This window comes from Ahaetulla prasina, chromosome 2 (assembly GCF_028640845.1).
Source record: "Ahaetulla prasina isolate Xishuangbanna chromosome 2, ASM2864084v1, whole genome shotgun sequence".
Classification (NCBI taxonomy): Eukaryota; Metazoa; Chordata; class Lepidosauria; order Squamata; family Colubridae; genus Ahaetulla; species Ahaetulla prasina.
Window position 1 is genome coordinate 9526849 of NC_080540.1, and position 18383 is coordinate 9545231.

At 41.1% G+C, this 18383-nt stretch overlaps 1 protein-coding gene across 2 annotated transcripts; it reads left to right on the forward strand.

The window, feature by feature from the left end:
- The first annotated feature begins 1211 nt into the window (after nt 1–1211).
- LOC131193498 (zinc finger protein OZF-like) lies at nt 1212–17506 on the forward strand. 2 transcript variants are annotated; one of them, XR_009153922.1, is made up of 3 exons: nt 1212–1274; nt 5745–6599; nt 16646–17506. XR_009153922.1 is itself a non-coding variant. In XM_058173733.1 (2 exons), the coding sequence occupies exon 2, from the start codon at nt 6795–6797 to the stop codon at nt 8112–8114; it is 1320 nt and encodes a 439-aa protein (XP_058029716.1). In that variant the 5' UTR covers nt 1212–1274; nt 5745–6794; the 3' UTR covers nt 8115–10552. The 2 variants fall into 2 exon arrangements, 1 of the variants encoding a protein (XP_058029716.1); XM_058173733.1 differs by lacking the exon at nt 16646–17506 and having other exon boundaries at nt 5745–10552.
- Nucleotides 17507–18383: the final 877 nt, after the last annotated feature.

Sequence of the window (18383 nt, forward strand, 5' to 3'; positions counted from 1 at the left end):
TGAATTCCAGTAAGACGTGGTCACTTCCCCAAGGTCCCGACAACCTCAACTCCTTATATTGCTTTTCTATTAGTAAGAATTAGGTTGAATATAGTTTTTCCTCTATTTCCCTTTTGGATGACATAGTTGTCAACTAAGTTGGTTAGAAATCTGTTTGATCTCCTACTTGCTGTAGAATTTGTGTCCCAGTTGATATCAGAGTAGTTAAAGTGTCCCATTACATCCTGATGTTGCCCTTTTGATATAGTTTGTAATCCACACATGTATTGAAAATGACAGATGAATAAAATTTACAAGTTTTTACTTCCATTTCTTGGCAGTAAGAATGGTATTTCTTGTCCCGTCCATGGTTCAATTGTGCTTAATCCAGCACTTCCTAAAAATAGCTCTTGGTTGCACACTTACCACTTCATCCCTTACCACTTCTCACTTACCACTTCATCCCCGAGCCTTCAAAATTCCTATGGCACAGTAGAAGGAGACGTGCACCTGGTCCATAAAATTTGTGGTAATTCTAGCACATGTTCAATGATCATCACTGTGGTTTTAAAGGTTTAGGAAAAGGAGTTGCACCAATTCGGGTTCTGCCAATAGTTGCACATTTATGATGGCGTCATCCCACACTGATAATCCCCATTTGTGACCTTCCCAGCTAGCTTCTGACAAGCAAAATCAATGGATATACTGGCAGGAAATTGCAAGTTACGGTCATATGAAATTGCCTTTAGCAACCCACAGATGTAAGTTCTGTTTGAGCTGCTTGGTGACGCAGATATCTGTTTCAATTGTGGTAGGTTAAGTGAGGACAACTTGAGTGGGATGTCACCAGAGGTTGAAGACAGGATTTTCTGTTCTTATTTGCAGCTGAGGACTTCCATGAGCAAAAGTGGTGCTTCAAAGCTTAGAGAGGCTTTCAGCATCACATTTCACTATTTCACTTGGCTCAGTTACAAAGGTCGGTTACCAGAAGTCAAAAACGACTTGACGGCTTTAATCAGTATAAACAACTTGCAGACCCCTTAAGTAGAGATAAGCGTTTCCTATCCGGAAATGGAAGACAAGAGGACAATATCTGTGCCTAGAAAGCAGGCAATATAGTAGGAGGGCTCTGTGATTGATTTTAAAGAGTTAAAACCATCAAGTACTACATTGCTAGAAAGGATGAGAGGAGCGAGGAAACAGAGTAACTTCCTCTTCCGGATGACTTCATGGGAGGAAGTTGCTGTGCAGAGGGGCTCCTGTAGTCTTCCCAGGGTCGAAGCAGCAGCTGGCAGGTGAGTTGAGGGCAGCAGGTGGGAGGAGAGTCCGGGAGCAAGTCGGGCTGTTCGGTTCCCTCCACGGCCTGGAAGCAGAGCAGCAACTGGGCTGAAGCAGGTCAGCTGCTGCTGCTGCAGGTTCCTTCCCTCCCCAAATGGAAGCCCACTGGGGCTGCAGGCTGTGAAACTGGTGGCTGCAATTTTCTGCTGGTGGGAAGATTTGAAAAGTCTCTTTAAAGTTTAAGTTTGATTCTTTGGGAATGGCTATTGAGATTCCCTTCTATCTTGACCCTATCTACTGGGGTGTTGGGTATTCCTGCCAGGTTGGTGTCATCTCAAATTTGATGAGTTTGGTGAATATAAATCACCAGGACCTAATTCTCAGAACAGCAGGATTGGGAGGGAGCTGGCAGATGTTATCTCAGAACCCTTGTACCATATCATTCAAAAATCCTGGAACACTGAGGATTGGAAAAGAGCCGATGTAGTTCCCATCTTCAAAAAAGGGGAAAAAACAGACCCAGGAATCTAGGGACCAATCAGCCTAACACTGATACCTGGGAAGATAATGGAAAAAATAATTTAAAAAACATATCATGCCAATCCTATTTCATTCTTTGACAAAATGACTAAATTAATAGACCAGAGAAATGCTCTGGACATTGTATATTTGGACTTCAGCAAGGCATGAAGTAGACTTGTTGTTGTTATTAGTTGCGAAATTGAATCCGACCTATCATGACCCCATGGACAACATTCCTCCAGGCCTTCCTGTCCTCTACCATCCTCTGGAGTCCACTTAAGCTCATGCCTGCTGCTTCAGTGACTCCAGCCAGCCACCTCATTCTCTGTCGTCCCCTTCTTCTTTTGCTCTCAATCTTTCCCAGCATTAGGCTCTTCTCCAGTGAGTCCTTCTTTCTCATTAGGTGGCCAAAGTATTTCAATTTCATCTTCAGAATCAGGCCTTCTAAAGAGCAGTCAGGGTTGATCTCCTCTAGCCTACTTTTTGATACGCTAGAAAAATGACGGATACACAGCATCACCAACAAATGGATTTATAACTGGCTGACAAGCCGTACTCAACAAGTTGTCCTTCATGGTACTACATCTACATGGAGGAAGGTGAGCAGTGATATGCCAGACAGTTCTGTCTTAGGCCCAGTATTTTTCAGTATCTTCATACATGACTTAGATGAGGGAATAGAAGGGGAACTCATCAGGGGCGGGTTTCAAAACCCATCACTACTGATTTGCTTGTGGGCGTGGGCGTGCTTGTGCGCCAAGCTTCTGTGCATGCGCAGAAGCATCTGGGTGGGTGGGGGGAACCTCCGCTCCCACCACTATCGGTTGCCCAATCACTGAACTCATCAGATTTGCAGATGACACTAAGCTGGCAGGAATGGCCAACACCCAAGAAGACAAGCTTAGGATCCAAAAAGATCTTGACAGAGTTGAACAATGGACCCTATCCAACAACATGAAATTTAATGTGGAGAAAAGCAAGATTTTATTTTATACTTAGGCAGGAAAAACCAAAGGACCTTGGACTTCTAATGGATGATCATGATAAATATAAACCAGCAGTATGCGGCAGCGGTGGCTCAGGGGCTAGGATGTTGAGCTTGTTGATCGAAAGGTTGGCCGCTCAGCGGTTCGAATTCCTAGTGCTGCCGTGTAATGGGGTGAGCTGTTACTTGTCCCAGCTTCTGCCAGCCTAGCAGTTTCAAAAGCAGATAAAAATGCAAGAAGAAAAAATAAGAACCACCTTTGGTGGAAAGGTAACAGTCCGCGCCTTTGGCATTGAGTCATGCCAGCCACATGACCACGGAGACGTCTTCGGACAGCGCTGGCTCTTCGGCTTTGAAACGGAGATGAGCACCGCCCCCTAGAGTCGGCAGTGATTAGCATGTATGTGCGAGGGGAGCCTTTACCTTTACCTTTATGCGGCAGCAGCCAAAAAAGCCAATATAATTTTTGGTTATGTAAACAGAGGAATCACGTGAATGTTTAGTACTGCTTTATATAAAGCCTTAGTAAGACCACGCCTGGAATACTCCATGTAGTTTTCATCACCACATTACAAAAAAGATGTTGAGACTTTGGGAAAAAGTGCAAAGAAGAGCATCTAAGATGATTAAAGGCCCGGAGACTAAGACATCAAGAATGGTTGCAGGATTTGGATTTGCTTAGTCTAGAGAAAAGAAGGATTAGAGATGACATGATAGTGGTATTCCAGTATTTGAAAGGTTGCCACAAAGAGGAGGAGGTGAACTTATTTTCCAAAGCCTCAGAGTTCCCTCCATGTGGGTGTCGTTCCATTGAGGACTGCACGTTGAGTTCAATTTGACAGTGAGTTATGAATCAATCTGTCTGGATGGATGTCTCTGTGTCACATTTTTTTAAAATAAAAACTTACCATCTACTTTGTCAGATGCTTTTTACTGAAATCTAAGTATACTGTGCATAATGCATTTTACTGGTCCACTAATTTAGTTATTTTGTTGAAGAATAAGATTTCTTTGGCATGGTCTGATTTTAATAAACCCTTTCTTGGCTTCTACAGGTAGTTAAAACTTAGCTTGCTTCTAAGTGTTCTCAGATCTGTTGCTTGATTATCTTTTCCAGGATCTTCCCAGGTATTGTTTCTTACTTCCTTGCCATTTTCTCTCTTTAGTGGACCGTTTCCTTGACATTTTTCTTGTTATATATATGTTGAAAGAAATTTGTTTTTGTTATCTTTAACTTTTGGTCCAAGTCTTTGTTCATACTCAGCCTTTGGTTTCCTGACTTCATCTTTGCAGATTCGGGCTATCTGCTGATAATTCTGCCTTAGTTGTGTGTCCTTTTCATTTTTTGTACTTATCCTTTTTGTCTTTCAGTTTATCAGAGAGATCTTCATGCAACCATGGATTTCTTGTTTTTCCTTTTTAGTGATATTGTGTTGGACTGGGCTTATTTTCCAGTGTTTCCCACGCTCCTTGCATTGTTTTCTCTTTTAGGATTTTTATCAATGAAATATTGCTTTGACTCTGAATTTGTTAAAATCAGCTCTTCTAAAATTGAAGACACTTGTTGGATTATAGTCTATTGCTTGTGTTTTCATTATATTGAATTCCAGTAAGACGTGGTCACTTGCCCAAGGTTCCGACAACCTCAACTCCTTATATTGCTTTTCTATTAGTAAGAATTAGGTTGAATATAGTTTTTCCTCTATTTCCCTTTTGGATGACATAGTTGTCAACTAAGTTGGTTAGAAATCTGTTTGATCTCCTACTTGCTGTAGAATTTGTGTCCCAGTTGATATCAGAGTAGTTAAAGTGTCCCATTACATCCTGATGTTGCCCTTTTGATATAGTTTGTAATGTAAACATGTATTGAAAATGACAGATGAATAAAATTTACAAGTTTTTTTACTTCCATTTCTTGGCAGTAAGAATGGTATTTCTTGTCCCGTCCATGCTTCAATTGTGCTTAATCCAGCACTTCCTAAAAAATAGCTCCTTGGTTGCACACTTACCACTTCATCCCTTACCACTTCTCACTTACCACTTCATCCCCGAGCCTTCAAAATTCCTATGGCACAGTAGAAGGAGACGTGCACCTGGTCCATAAAATTTGTGGTAATTCTAGCACATGTTCAATGATCATCACTGTGGTTTTAAAGGTTTAGGAAAAGGAGTTGCACCAATTCGGGTTCTGCCAATAGTTGCACATTTATGATGGCCGCGTCATCCCACACTGATAATCCCCATTTGTGACCTTCCCAGCTAACTTCTGACAAGCAAAATCAATGGATATACTGGCAGGAAATTGCAAGTTACGGTCATATGAAATTGCCTTTAGCAACCCACCGTAGATGTAAGTTTTGTTTGAGCTGCTTGGTGACGCAGATATCTGTTTCAGTTGTGGTAGGTTAAGTGAGGACAACTTGAGTGGGGATGTCACTAGAGGGGTTGAAGACAGGATTTTCTGTTCTTATTTGCAGCTGAGGACTTCCATGAGCAAAAGTGGTGCTTCAAAGCTTAGAGAGGCTTTCATCATCATTTCATCAGTTAAAGCCCCCACATCTCTAAATTTAGCTCAGAAGGTTTGACTGTAAAAATTTTTGGACATTTTGTCAGGCTTGAAAGACGTAGATTTTCTCCATGTATACATGTGTAGTTGGGTGTATCTGTATTTCTCTCTATCCATATATCTGCAATTATATAACCTATTCCCAGCACTTCAAGATATATTTCATGATAACACTTTGCATTGCTAAGAATTTATGATTGACCCAACTAAATAACTCAATTTGATTGAATGGATATTTGAACATGGATCTCAGTAGTACTCCATGTGTGATATGAATCATTAATATTGTAAGTGATTATTCTAATATTGGGGCATGTTTGTTTTTTCATTGTAATATATACTTTTTTCTTTTTTCACATCATCTCTAACCATTTTATAAACAATTAATGTTCTACTTTTCTTTGAATCTTACAGACAAAGAGGATGGCAATAAGAACACTCGGGACAACTGTAAATAACAAGCACTGTTGAAAAGGGAAGAAAATCAAGCCAGAAATCAAATATTTTCCATTTCCTTCAGAAAACTACACAATTCTCCTCTTCCAACAGCTGTTAGACAAAAGAGAGAAAATCAAGAAAGAATAAACAGATCATGCAGAACTCAAAGATGCATTACATGAAAAGTGAAGGGAGATTATTTATCATTCAGCAAAAGAGGGAAATATCTGGAGGTCAGTGGGGAAGAAAAGGTCAATAGTAAAGCCACGTAGAGCAGACAGTAATTCAGGCCTCTCCCTGTGAGGAAGAAAACGGCTTGAATGAAAGCACCACTAAACAAAGCATTGTCCATATTTTATCTCTTCAAGAATATCATCTGTGGAAAAGCTCCATAGATTTGTCTATTGTGGGAAAAGCACAGATTGCAAATCACAGCTGATTATGCACAGGAGGAGCCAGAGAGGAGAACAACCATACAAATTACCTGATTGTGGCAAAAGCTTTGGTCACAACAGCTCCCTTGTGGTTCATGGAAGCATCCAGACACAAGAGGGAAGCCAGTAAATGCTTTAGTGAGCATGGCAACATGGTGCTACATCAGATAAATCACAGGAGGAAGAAAACATATGACTGTGCAGATTGTGTGAAAGTTTCATTAGAAATTCCCAGGTCAGGAGACACTAAAGAACGCGCACACAGGAATAAAACCATTTGAACATCCTTTCTGTGGGAAAAGTTTCAGTGAGAATTCCATCCTGGTGAAGCACCAGAGAACTCACACAGAAGAGAAAACCTTTGAATGTCCTGATTATGGGAAAGTCACAATTCCAGGTTGGTGATACACCAGAAGACTCACATAGGAGAGAAATGTTTTGAATGTCCTGATTGTTGGAAAAATTTCAGTTATAATTCCAACTTGGTGATAGACCAGAGGAATCATAAATGAGAAAAACCCGTTCAATATACTGACTGCGAGAAGTTCCAGTTCGTAATTCCCACCTGGCAATACATCAGAGGATTCACTCCATGGAGAAATCTTATGAATGTCGAGATTGTGGGAAAGCTTTCATTAGAAATTCGCACCTCCTGAGACACAAGACCACACACACAGGAGAGAAACCCTTTGAATGTCCTATCTGTGGGAAATGTTACAGTCAGAATTCCCACCTGGTGATACACCAGAGGATTCACACAGGAGAGAAACCCTTTGAATGTCCTGATTGTGGGAAAGGTTTTAGAGATAATTCCAGCCTGGTGAGACATCAGAGGAGTCACATAGGAGAGAAACCCTTTGAATGCCCTATCTGTGGGAAATGTTACAGTCAGAATTCCCACCTGGTGAGACATCAGAGGACTCACACAGGAGAGAAACCCTTCGAATGTCCTGATTGTGGGAAAGGTTTTAGAGATAATTCTTACCTGGTCATACATCAGAGGACTCACACAGGAGAGAAACCCTTTGAAATTCCTGATTGTGGGAAAGGTTTTAGAGATAATTCCAGCCTGGTGAGACATCAGAGGACTCACAGAGCAGAGAAAGCCTTTAAATGTCCTGATTGTGGGAAAGGTTTTAGAGATAATTCTCACCTGGTGAGACATCAGAGGACTCACACAGGAGAGAAACCCTTTGAATGTCCCGACTGTGGTAAACGTTACTGTCAGAATTCTTACCTAGTGAAACACCAGAGGACTCACACAGGAGAGAAACCCTTTGAATGTCCCCTCTGTGGGAAAGGTTTTAGTGATAATTCCAGCCTGGTGACACACCAGAGGATTCACACAGGAGAGAAACCCTTTGAATGTCCCCTCTGTGGGAAAGGTTTTAATGATAATTCCAGCCTGGTGAGACACCAGAGGACTCACACTGGAGAGAAACCCTTTGAATGTCCTATCTGTGGGAAAAGCTTTAGTGTTAATTCCAGCCTGGTGAGACACCAGAGGACTCACACAGGAGAGAAGCCCTTTGAATGTCCTGATTGTGGGAAAAGTTTTAGAGATAATTCCCACCTGGTGAGACACCAGAGGACTCACACAGGAGAGAAACCCTTTGAATGTCCTGGCTGTGGAAAACGTTACTGTCAGAATTCCCAGCTGGTGACACACCAGAGGACTCACACAGGAGAGAAGCCCTTTGAATGTCCTATCTGTGGGAAAGGTTTTAGTCATAATTCCAGCCTGGTGAAACACCAGAGGACTCACACAGGAGAGAAACCCTTTGAATGTCTGGACTGTGGGAAATGTTACAGTGAGAATTCCCACTTGGTGAGACATCAGAGGACTCACAAACAAGAGAAACCCTTGAATGTCCTATCTGTAGGAAAAGTTTCAGTCAGAATTCGTACCTAATGATACAGTAGAGATTTTACACTGTGGAGAAATGTTTGAAATATCCAGTCTGTGGACATTACTTCAAGCATAAATCATCCCTTATTGCACACAAGATAATCCATATGAGGAATAGTAGATAAGTTTACAGAATGCTTGAATTTCATTTGTGATCTCCCATTGAAAGTATAGGTGAGAAATTGATTGAATTTTGGCCTGATTCATTTTACTCAAATGTTTCTCAGGACTAAATGTATAGGTGGAGAGAAAAGGAAAATGGAAATGGCTAATTACCATTTTCAGTGGGCCCTGGATTCATCCCTGTTGTGAACTGTGGTAATAGCGCAACGCACCACACGGTGTCCTGCCGCAGGCATAACATACACAGATATGACTCACATTCTTCTCTGCCTTCTCGGAAGGGAAGCAAGAGTGAAAGAAAATGCAGTCTAGTGGAAATGGTTGGAGTGCACTTAGAGGAGTTTAGCCAAAAGGAAAAGGATAACTGATAGTAGCTTTTTAAAACATTATTTCCTCCCCCCAAAAAAATCCTCCAGAAGTTAAAAGTTGTTAAGAATAATCTGGGTTCACAACCAAGGTTGTGGACTGTTGAGCAGAGTATCCTACACTTGAAAAGAATTGAGATTGGTGGTGGACAGTAACTGTTACTACACAGACAAACTGATAGGTTTGATATTCCTTTACTTTTAGGGAAAGGCAAAGGCATAGTCGAAAAACAATCCCAGGTCATACACATATAAAGCCAGTCAGTCTTCTTACCAACGTAGACTTGCAAACGAAGTCTTCTTTCAGTTCGGCAAAACACAGTTCAACACACAACAGTCAGCATCTTGAGGAATCAGTAACTAGCCATGATCAAGAAACGATCATAAAGCTCAAATATACAGTTGCAGCATGTCATCAGGTTACAATGCTGTAGGGTTCCTGTAGATTCCCCATAATTTAGTAGTCCTTTTATACATTGGCTACAGAGCTGAACCAATCAGGAAGCAGCACAGTCTTAAAGCAATATCATGCCTTTCTACAAACATACATAGTTAGTTTATATATTGCCTGGCCAACTAGTTAGGCAAATAACAATTTCCTGACATACTCCCCTTTGGACAGGTCAATATATAATGACTTACAATCTCAGCCCATAACTCTCACAACATATTTTATGTCTGATTGCACCCTGCGGTTTTGTAAAATTATCGGCAATATTATTTTCTGACATACAATACTTCCATTGTATGATACAACTTCCGTTGTATCATATTATCCTATATACATTGCCTTAGATTTAGGTATCTAATGTCAGTATATTTAGATCTGGTTTTAACAGCTAAACTAGTTGCCATTTTAATAGCCGCTTGATTATCTTCAAAAACAACAATTGGATTATTTACACTTAAACCTATATCTAATATCAATTGTCTATAGTAGATTAATTCTGTGCACAATCAAGACAAACAGGAAAATTCAGCTTCCAGTGTCGGCAAACTTATGTGCTTTTGCCTGATAGATTTCCACCCAATTAATATATTTCCTAACATTATTGCGATACCTGATGTAGATTTTCTCGTAACTAAATCAGTAGCAAAACTAGCATCAGCATATGCAGTCAGTAGAAGATCACAGTTAGGTTCTAGATATAAGGCGTAATGCATTGTTGGCTTCAAATATCTCAGTATCGATTTTGCAGCTTGCCAATGCCTCTCAGTTGGTTCTGCATTATACCTAGCTAATTGGTTAACACAATAAGAAATATCAGGTCTAGACCAATTACTAATGTAAGATAAACTACCTATCAAGGATTGATATATCTCCCTGCTGAATACAGGACTTTGTATATCACCGTGTTTAAAATCCTGACTCATAGATGTTTTTGCTGGTTTACACAGTTCCATATTGTAACGTTTCAGTAATTGACTAATTTTACTAGATTGTGACAGTTTGTATCCTCTGGTTGTTTTCTCAATATTGAGACCTAAATAGTGTTTAATATTGCCAAGATTTGATATTTTGAATTTCTTCTGCAACAAAACAACAAGTTCTTTTGCTTCCTTTTCAGTTTTAGTTATAATGGCAATATCGTCTGTAAATAAGAGTAAAAATGAAACCAAACCATCTTTCTTTCGTTTAAAGAGACATTTGTCCACTATACTTGCTCTAAAACCTATAGCATTTAATTCTTTCACTATACATTTATTCCATTCAAACCCTGATTGCTTCAGACCATAAAGACTCTCTTTTAATTTCCAGCAATCAGTTCGCCCATCCGTTCTAATACCTAATGGTTTTTTCATATAGATATCATGATGCAAAGGTGCATGTAAATATGCTGTCTCAACATCTATATGAGTGATCTGATATTCATTTTTCGCTGCCCACACAAACATTGCTCTCAATGTGGTTGCTCTCAAATTGGGAGCAAAAACTTCATCATAATCTTTATCAGACTGAGCAAAACCTTGAGCAACAAATCGCGCTTTATGGGTTACAATTCCATCAGTCTTCAATTTATAAGTCCATCTGCAACCAATTAACCGTTCTCCTGGTGGTAACTTAACATTGTCATACACACCTAACTCGGTTAATGAATTCAGTTCTCTATACATAGCTTCCTTCCAAACTAATTGATCCTTTTCAGGATACATCCTAATATTATAGTTAGACGGTTCTATGTTTATTTGACAAACAACATTAGCTTGATACCTATCGGGTGGACACCTTACCCTTGTAGATCTTCTAGGTAATACAGGACTCATAACTGATCTTTCATCTAATTCCTCTCCTAAACTTTCTTCTTCTTTTATAATGGATTCTACTTCATCTATTTCATCATCAGGGGTATTATTGACTATTTGATAATCAATAATAACATTATCCTCCTTTCTGTAATTAGCTTGCTCAAACTTATCCCAACCTTCATGCTCCATGAATTTTGCACTAGCACTACGATAAATACTAGTGGTACCTGGCGCCCAAAATCTAAATGACCTGTGATTAGATTCATACCCAACAAAAACATTTTCCTTGCTCTTAGTTGAGCCTTTCGCCTTAATTGCGATGGTATATGAATCCAAGCAGGAGCACCAAATGTATGTAGGTAGCTTAGATTTGGCTTTCTACCATGCCAAAGTGTAAATGGTAATTCACCAGTAGATGAATTCACTACATTGTTTAACACATGGTTAGCACACATTATGGCTTCACCCCAAAGTGATTCTGGTAGACTTGAATCTGCTTACATAGATCTAGCCATGGCTTGCGGTGTTTGACTTCTGCATTCTACATAAGCGTTATGTTGTGGTCTATAAGGGGCAGAACATTTATGTTCAATACCTGCCTCCTGCAACATGTTCTCTAATCTAAGATTAGTAAACTCAGTACATTGTCTGTTACTAAGCAAACTACCTTATGTTTCTGTTTCCTCTCGACAAATTTCAGCCAGTTTTCCATACGCTGAAATGTTTCAGATTTTGTTTTCATCAAGTAACAGAAACCATACCTAGAGAAATGATCGACTAAGCTCAGTATATAGCAGGCTCCCCCTAAACTGGGTTTTTTAGGTCCAATTAGGTCTGCAAATACTACTTCTAGTGGTTGTTTAGTTTTGAATCCATTCATTCGGTTTGCTGGGGTTACTTTGCTTTTTTCTTGATTACAAGCATTACAATTGAGGTACTTAGTACATGGTTTCAACCTTATTTTTCATTTATTTATTTATTTATTTATTCACATCTCCGAAGACTCAGGGCAGTGTACAGCAAATAAAATAACAATAATCCAAAAACAATTTAAAATACCGTAACAAAATTAAAAATCTAATTAAACCGCTGTATACTTAAAAATATTAGATAAAAATTACAAAAGATAAAAACCCCTCTTAAGAAACCCGCTAAAACCCCCAAATATTAAAATCAATCAATCAGGCCAGCCCCGCTTGGTGAAAAAAGAAAGTCTTGAGCTCGCATTTAAAGGTCCGAAGATCAGGGAGAAGACGGAGTGCCACCGGCAGCTCGTTCCACAGAGCCGGGGCCCCCACAGAGAACACTTCCCCTGGGGGTCACCAGCCGATATTGGTTGGCCGACAGCACCCTAAGGAGGCCCTCCCTATGAGAGCGCACTGGATGCACCGGACGATGGGAGGTAGCTGGCGGCAGCAGGCGGTCCCGTAAATATCCCGGTCCGATGCCATGGAGCGCTTTAAAGGTGATAACCAACACCTTGAAGCGCACCCGGAAGACCACCGGCAACCAATGCAGCCCACGCAGGAGAGGTGTTACATGGGAGCTACGAGGAGCTCCCTCAATCCCCCGCGCGGCCACATTCTGTACCAGTTGGAGCCTCCGGATGCTCTTCAAGGGGAGCCCCATGTAGAGAGCATTGCAGTAATCCAGACGGGAAGTGACGAGGGCAAGAGTGACTGTACATAACGAGTCCCGGTCCAGGAAAGGGCGCAATTGGCGAATCAGGCGAACCTGATAAAAAGCTCCCCTGGTGACGGTCGTCAAATGGTCTTCTAAAGACAGCTGTGCGTCCAGGAGAATGCCTAAATTGTGCACCGATTCCCTGGGAGCCAACGATTCACCTCCCACAGTCAGCAATGGGGTAAACTGACTGTGCCGGGACGGCGGCATCCACAGCCACTCCGTCTTGGATGGGTTGAGTCGGAGCCTGTTCATCCCCATCCAGACCCGAACGGCCTCAAGACACCGAGTCATCACATTGACGGCTTCGTTGGGGTGGTTCAGGGTGGAAATGTACAACTGAATATCGTCAGCGTACAGCTGACAACTCACCCCAAAACCACTAATGATCTCTTCCAGCGGCTTCATATAAATGTTGAACAGGAGGGGTGAGAGAATCGACCCCTGCGGCACCCCACATGTGAGTTGCCTAGCGGTCGATCTCTGCCCCCCTGTCAACACCGTCTGCGAACGGTCGGAGAGGTAGGAGGAGAATCAGTAGATAATGCTACTGTTTTTTTCAATGCTTTGAAATTTGTATGGCCTAAATGTCGATGAAGTAGATGAATACATTCATCATGTGGCTTCTTATTATCATAAATTGAATTAGCATTAGCCACTACAGCTGGATTCTCCTTCAGTATGAATAAATCCTTTTCTAATTTTGCGGTACCACATTTACCTTCCTTTTCTATTAGGCATTTATCTCCCTTAAAAGTTATTACAAATCCAGCTTGTGCTGAGGCTATAACAGATAATAGGTTATATTTTAGTTTTGGTATATATAACATTGACAACTGCTCATTAATAAATGGACAATGTGCAATACCTTCACCAGCCATTTTCATTTTCCACCCATTTGCTAATGTTATGTATTGTTTACTATTATTCAGTTTCACAAACCTTTCTTTTCTCCTAGTAATTGATTGCGATGTTCCACTATCAACTACCCATAAATCATTGTTTCCAGGAGCAGACCCTGATATAGCTAAAGTAGCGTCATTTTTAGACCTTCTTTGGGTATGAGTAGGCATTTTCTTACCCCATTGCAGTATTTGGCTATATGACCCTTAGCCCCACAAGAAAAACATTTTCTAACAATATAAACAGATGAATACAGTTTTTCTTCCTGTGGTTGTTTCTCTCTTAATTGTTCTCTTTCCTGCCTTCTTCTGGACTCTTCCAGCAATCTTCCGGTTATGCCAGACAATGTTAGTTCAGCTCTGGTCAGAACCTCCAGTGAAGAAACATAGTTGTCATAACTGTCATCCAAAGAGGAAAGAATAATGTACACCTGTTGTAATTCAGAAAAAATGAGTTCCTTCTCATGTAGCTCTTGGAAGGTTTTTGTCATAAACTCCAAATGAACCAACATATCTCCACCTTTCAGAAGCCGAGTTTGAAACAGTTTACGTGTAAGGTGTATGTGTGCACCTTCACTATCTTGAACATAAATCCTCTTCAAATTGTTCCAACACCTAGCAGCAGACTTCACCATAAATATGGACAAGCTGCTGGTCATTCAGTGTCAGCCCAATTATGCATAGAGCCTGTTCGTTATCCCTGTTGAATTTGGCTATTTTCTTTTCATCTTCCTCATCGTTTGGATCCCATGCATTTACATCCGGTGGATTAGTAACCATGCCCCATAGTCTTTCCTTGCGTAGAAGTAGGCTACACTTCACAAACCAGGATGCATAGTTTGATCCATCCAACCGGGTTATCATGGATATGCTAGACAACTGTTCTTGTGCCATCTTCACCTGGACTATTTGTACCAAATACAGCTGTCTGAGTTATATTACTGTTTAGTTACAGCCACTCTCAGTGTTCTGGGCCCATAACCAATGTTAAGGGTAATCTGGGTTCACAACCAAGGTTGTGGACTGTTGAGCAGAGTACCCTACGCATGAAAAACAACTGAGACTGGTTGTATACAATAACAGTCACTTGCAGACAAACTGGGGTTTCATATTCCTTTACTTTTAGGGAAAAAGCAAAGGCATAGTCGAAAAACAATCCCAGGTCATACACATATAAGCAATGATCATAAAGCTCAAATATACAGTTGCAGCATGTCATCAGGTTACAATGCTGTAGCATCCCTGTAGATTGCCCACAAGCCACAATTTAGTAGTCCTTTTATACATTGGCTACAGAGCTCAACCAATCAGGACGCTTGCATGATGCAGCACAGCTTTCAAACAATATCATGTCTTTCTTACTGCAAACATACATAGTTTATATATTGCCTGGCCAACTAGTTAGGCAAATAACAATTTCCTGACAAAAACCATTTGGACAGCCTTTCTGTGGGAAAAGTTTCAGTGAGAATTCCATCCTGGTGAAGCACCAGAGAACTCACACAGAAGAGAAAACCTTTGAATGTCCTGATTATGGGAAAGTCACAATTCCAGCCTGGTGATACACCAGAAGACTCATATAGGAGAGAAATGTTTTGAATGTCCTGATTCTTGGAAAACTTTCAATTATAATTCCAACTTGGTGATAGACCAGAGGAATCATAAAGGAGAAAAACCCGTTCAATATACTGACTGTGGGAGAAGTTCCAGTCGTAATTCCCACCTGGCAATACATCAGAGGATTCACTCCATGGAGAAATCTTATGAATGTTGAGATTGTGGGAAAGCTTTCATTAGAAATTCGCACCTCCTGAGACACAAGACCACACACACAGGAGAGAAATCCTTTGAATGTCCTATTTGTGGGAAATGTTACAGTCAGAATTCCCACCTGGTGATACACCAGAGGACTCACACAGGAGAGAAACCCTTTGAATGTCCTGATTGTGGGAAAAGTTTTAGTCAGAGTTCCAACATGGTGATACACCAGAGGACTCACACAGGAGAGAAACCCTTTGAATGTCCTATCTGTGGGAAATGTTACATGCAGAATTCCCACCTGGTGAAACACTAGAGGACTCATACAGGAGAGAAACCCTTTAAATGTCCTGATTGTGGGAAAAGTTTCAGGAATAATTCCAACCTGGTAAGACACCAGAGATCTCACACTGTGGAGAAATCTTTGAAATGAACAATCTGTGGACATTAGTTCAAGCATAAATCATCCCTTGTTGCACACAAGGTAATCCATATGAGGAATAGTAGATGAGTTTAAAGAATGCTTGAATTTCATTTGTGATCTCCCATTGAAAGTATAAGTGAGAAATTGATTGTTTGAATTTTGGTCTGATTCATTTTATTCAAACGTTTCTCAGGATTAAATATGTAGGTGGAGGGAAAAGGAAAATGGAAATGGCTAATTACCATTTTCAGTGGGACCTGGATTGTGAACTGTGGTAATGGCGCAAGGCACCACACGGCGTCCTGCCGCAAGCATAACATACACAGATATGACTCACATTCTTCTCTGCCTTCTCAGAAGGGAAGCAAGAGTGAAAGAAAATGCAGTCTAGTGGAAATGCACTTAGAGGAGTTTAGCCAAAAGGAAAAGGATAACTGATGGTAGCTTTTTAAAACATTATTTGGTCAAAACAAAAATATCTTCCAGAATTTAAAAGTGTTTTAATCAGCTGAGAAACAGTTTGGACACAGCTTGCATGGGCTGCGCGACAAGCTATGTTGTGTCTGGCTGTGAGCAGCTGCAGAAGAAGTCAGGCGGTGGTGCAACAGGTGTCAGGGTTTGGGTGGCCTCCCTGCGATGGTCCTAAGGTAAGCGGGTAAGAGATGCCCTGAAACTAAGACCTGGTGCTTATTATGGGCCCAAAAGAAAATAAAACTGGATCTTATTTTCGGGGAAACACGGGATATGTACATATATATAATCTGTCCTCAGCACTTCCAAGTATATTTGATGATTACTCTTTGCAATTCTATGAACTCATGATTGACCCAAGTCAACAAATAAACGTCATAACTGAATGGGTATTTGAGATGTATATTGAAAATGTAAATAATTAATGTAAGAGGTTAAGTTAGCCTTTTGGCACCTTTGCCTTTTATTGTAATGTATGCCTTTGGATCTGTTTTTTTAGAAATATTGTGCAGCCATTTTATAAACCGTAATTAAACTAACCCTTTTATGTGAATTTTACAGGCAAAAGAATGCCAAAGAGAGCACTGTGGAGAACTGAATCACAAGCAGCATTAAAAGGCAGAGAAAACCAAGGCAGCAATCAAAATCTTGTTAGTTCCTCCGGAAATCCCCAAAATTCTTCCTCCCCAGCAGCTTACAGACAAGGAGGACAAAACCAGGAAAAGAGTTTTAAGTTGGACAAAAAAAATAGAGTATCTGGAAGAAACGTATCAAAATATCAAGGGGCATAATTTCCTAGTTCAGAAAAAGAGGGAAATAGCTGGAAGTCAGCGGGAAGGAAATGATCACTTGGACAGCCAGATAAGGCAGACCGTAATGGAGGCCTTGCCCTGTGAGGAAGGAAGCCGTAACTTGAATCAGTGCTCCATCCAAGAAGGGATTGAGAGTATTTTTGATGTCCTTGAGACTCCAAGAATGTCAGTGGTGGAAAAGAACCACAGATCTGCCTATTGTAGGAAAAGCAAAGATTATAGAACACACCTGATTATGCCGAAGAGGATCCACACTGGGAGTGGTTGGCACAGGAAATCTTCGGACTTCTGTCTGGAGGAAGGCAGAATTATCAAGAATGTTTGTACTACCTGTCTTGTAGGAGTAGCTGCACACCCACTATTCAAAGACACTCGGAGGTTATTTTTTTATTTTTATTTGAATTTATATCCCGCCCTTCTCCGAAGACTCAGGGCGGCTTACATTGTTATCCCCTTCACCTACCTCCACATAAAGCAGGAGTCCTGAAACTTTTTAAACGGGGCCAATTCACGGTCCCTCAGACTGTTGGAGGCTGGACCAGCTGGGTGGGCATGGCTTCTTATCATATGACTGGGTGGGCATGGACAATTTAGCAGTCCATTAAAGAATACACAGCAGCCTCCTTTTCTATTTTTTTATGAAGTTTTTGCTCTAAGGTGGCTGTTTTTTTTTCCGGGGGGTGGGTGGGAGGGAGAGGTAGGCAATGCCTGGGGAAGGAAAGACATGCTTTCCACTGGTCTCATGACTATATTTAAAGGGCCAGCTAATGTCAATGGTGTTGGGAGATTCATTGGTGAGGTGATAGTGACTAGATGTGCGATGTTCACTGGTGCAGTAACTGGAGTTGGTAAATTGACAGGTGTGGTGCAGTGATGGGTTTCAAATTTTTTTACTACCGGTTCTCTGGACATGGCTTGCTGGGCGTGGCAGGGGAAGGTTACTGTAAAATCTCCATTCCCACCCCACTCCAGGCGAATGATACTGTAAAATCTCCATTCCCGCCCCACTCCAGAAAGTTACTGCAAAATCTCCATTCCCACCCCACTCCAGGAGAAGGTTACTGCAAAATCCCCATTTCCTCCCTGTCAGCTGGGACTTGAGAGGCAGAGAATAGATGGGGGCGGGGCCAGTCAGAATTTTTACTATTGGTTCTCCGAACTATTCAAAATTTCTGCTACCGATTCTCCAGAACTGATCAGTACCTGTTAAACCCATCTCTGGTGTGGTGAGTGTTAACAGAGAAGTCATGGACAAAGCAAGGGCTGGTTATGGTAACAGGGTGGCTTAAGCTCATTGGGCTGGAGATGTTAACCATGCTCAAAACATTGGCTGGGCTTCTCATATTCATTGCAGCAGCCACATTGCAGCAGGCCTCTGGTGGCGCAACAGGCTAATGCAGCCTATTATTAACAGCAACTGCTTGCAATATTGCAGGTTCAAGTCCCACTAGGCCCAAGGTTGACTCAGCCTTCCATCCTTTATAAGG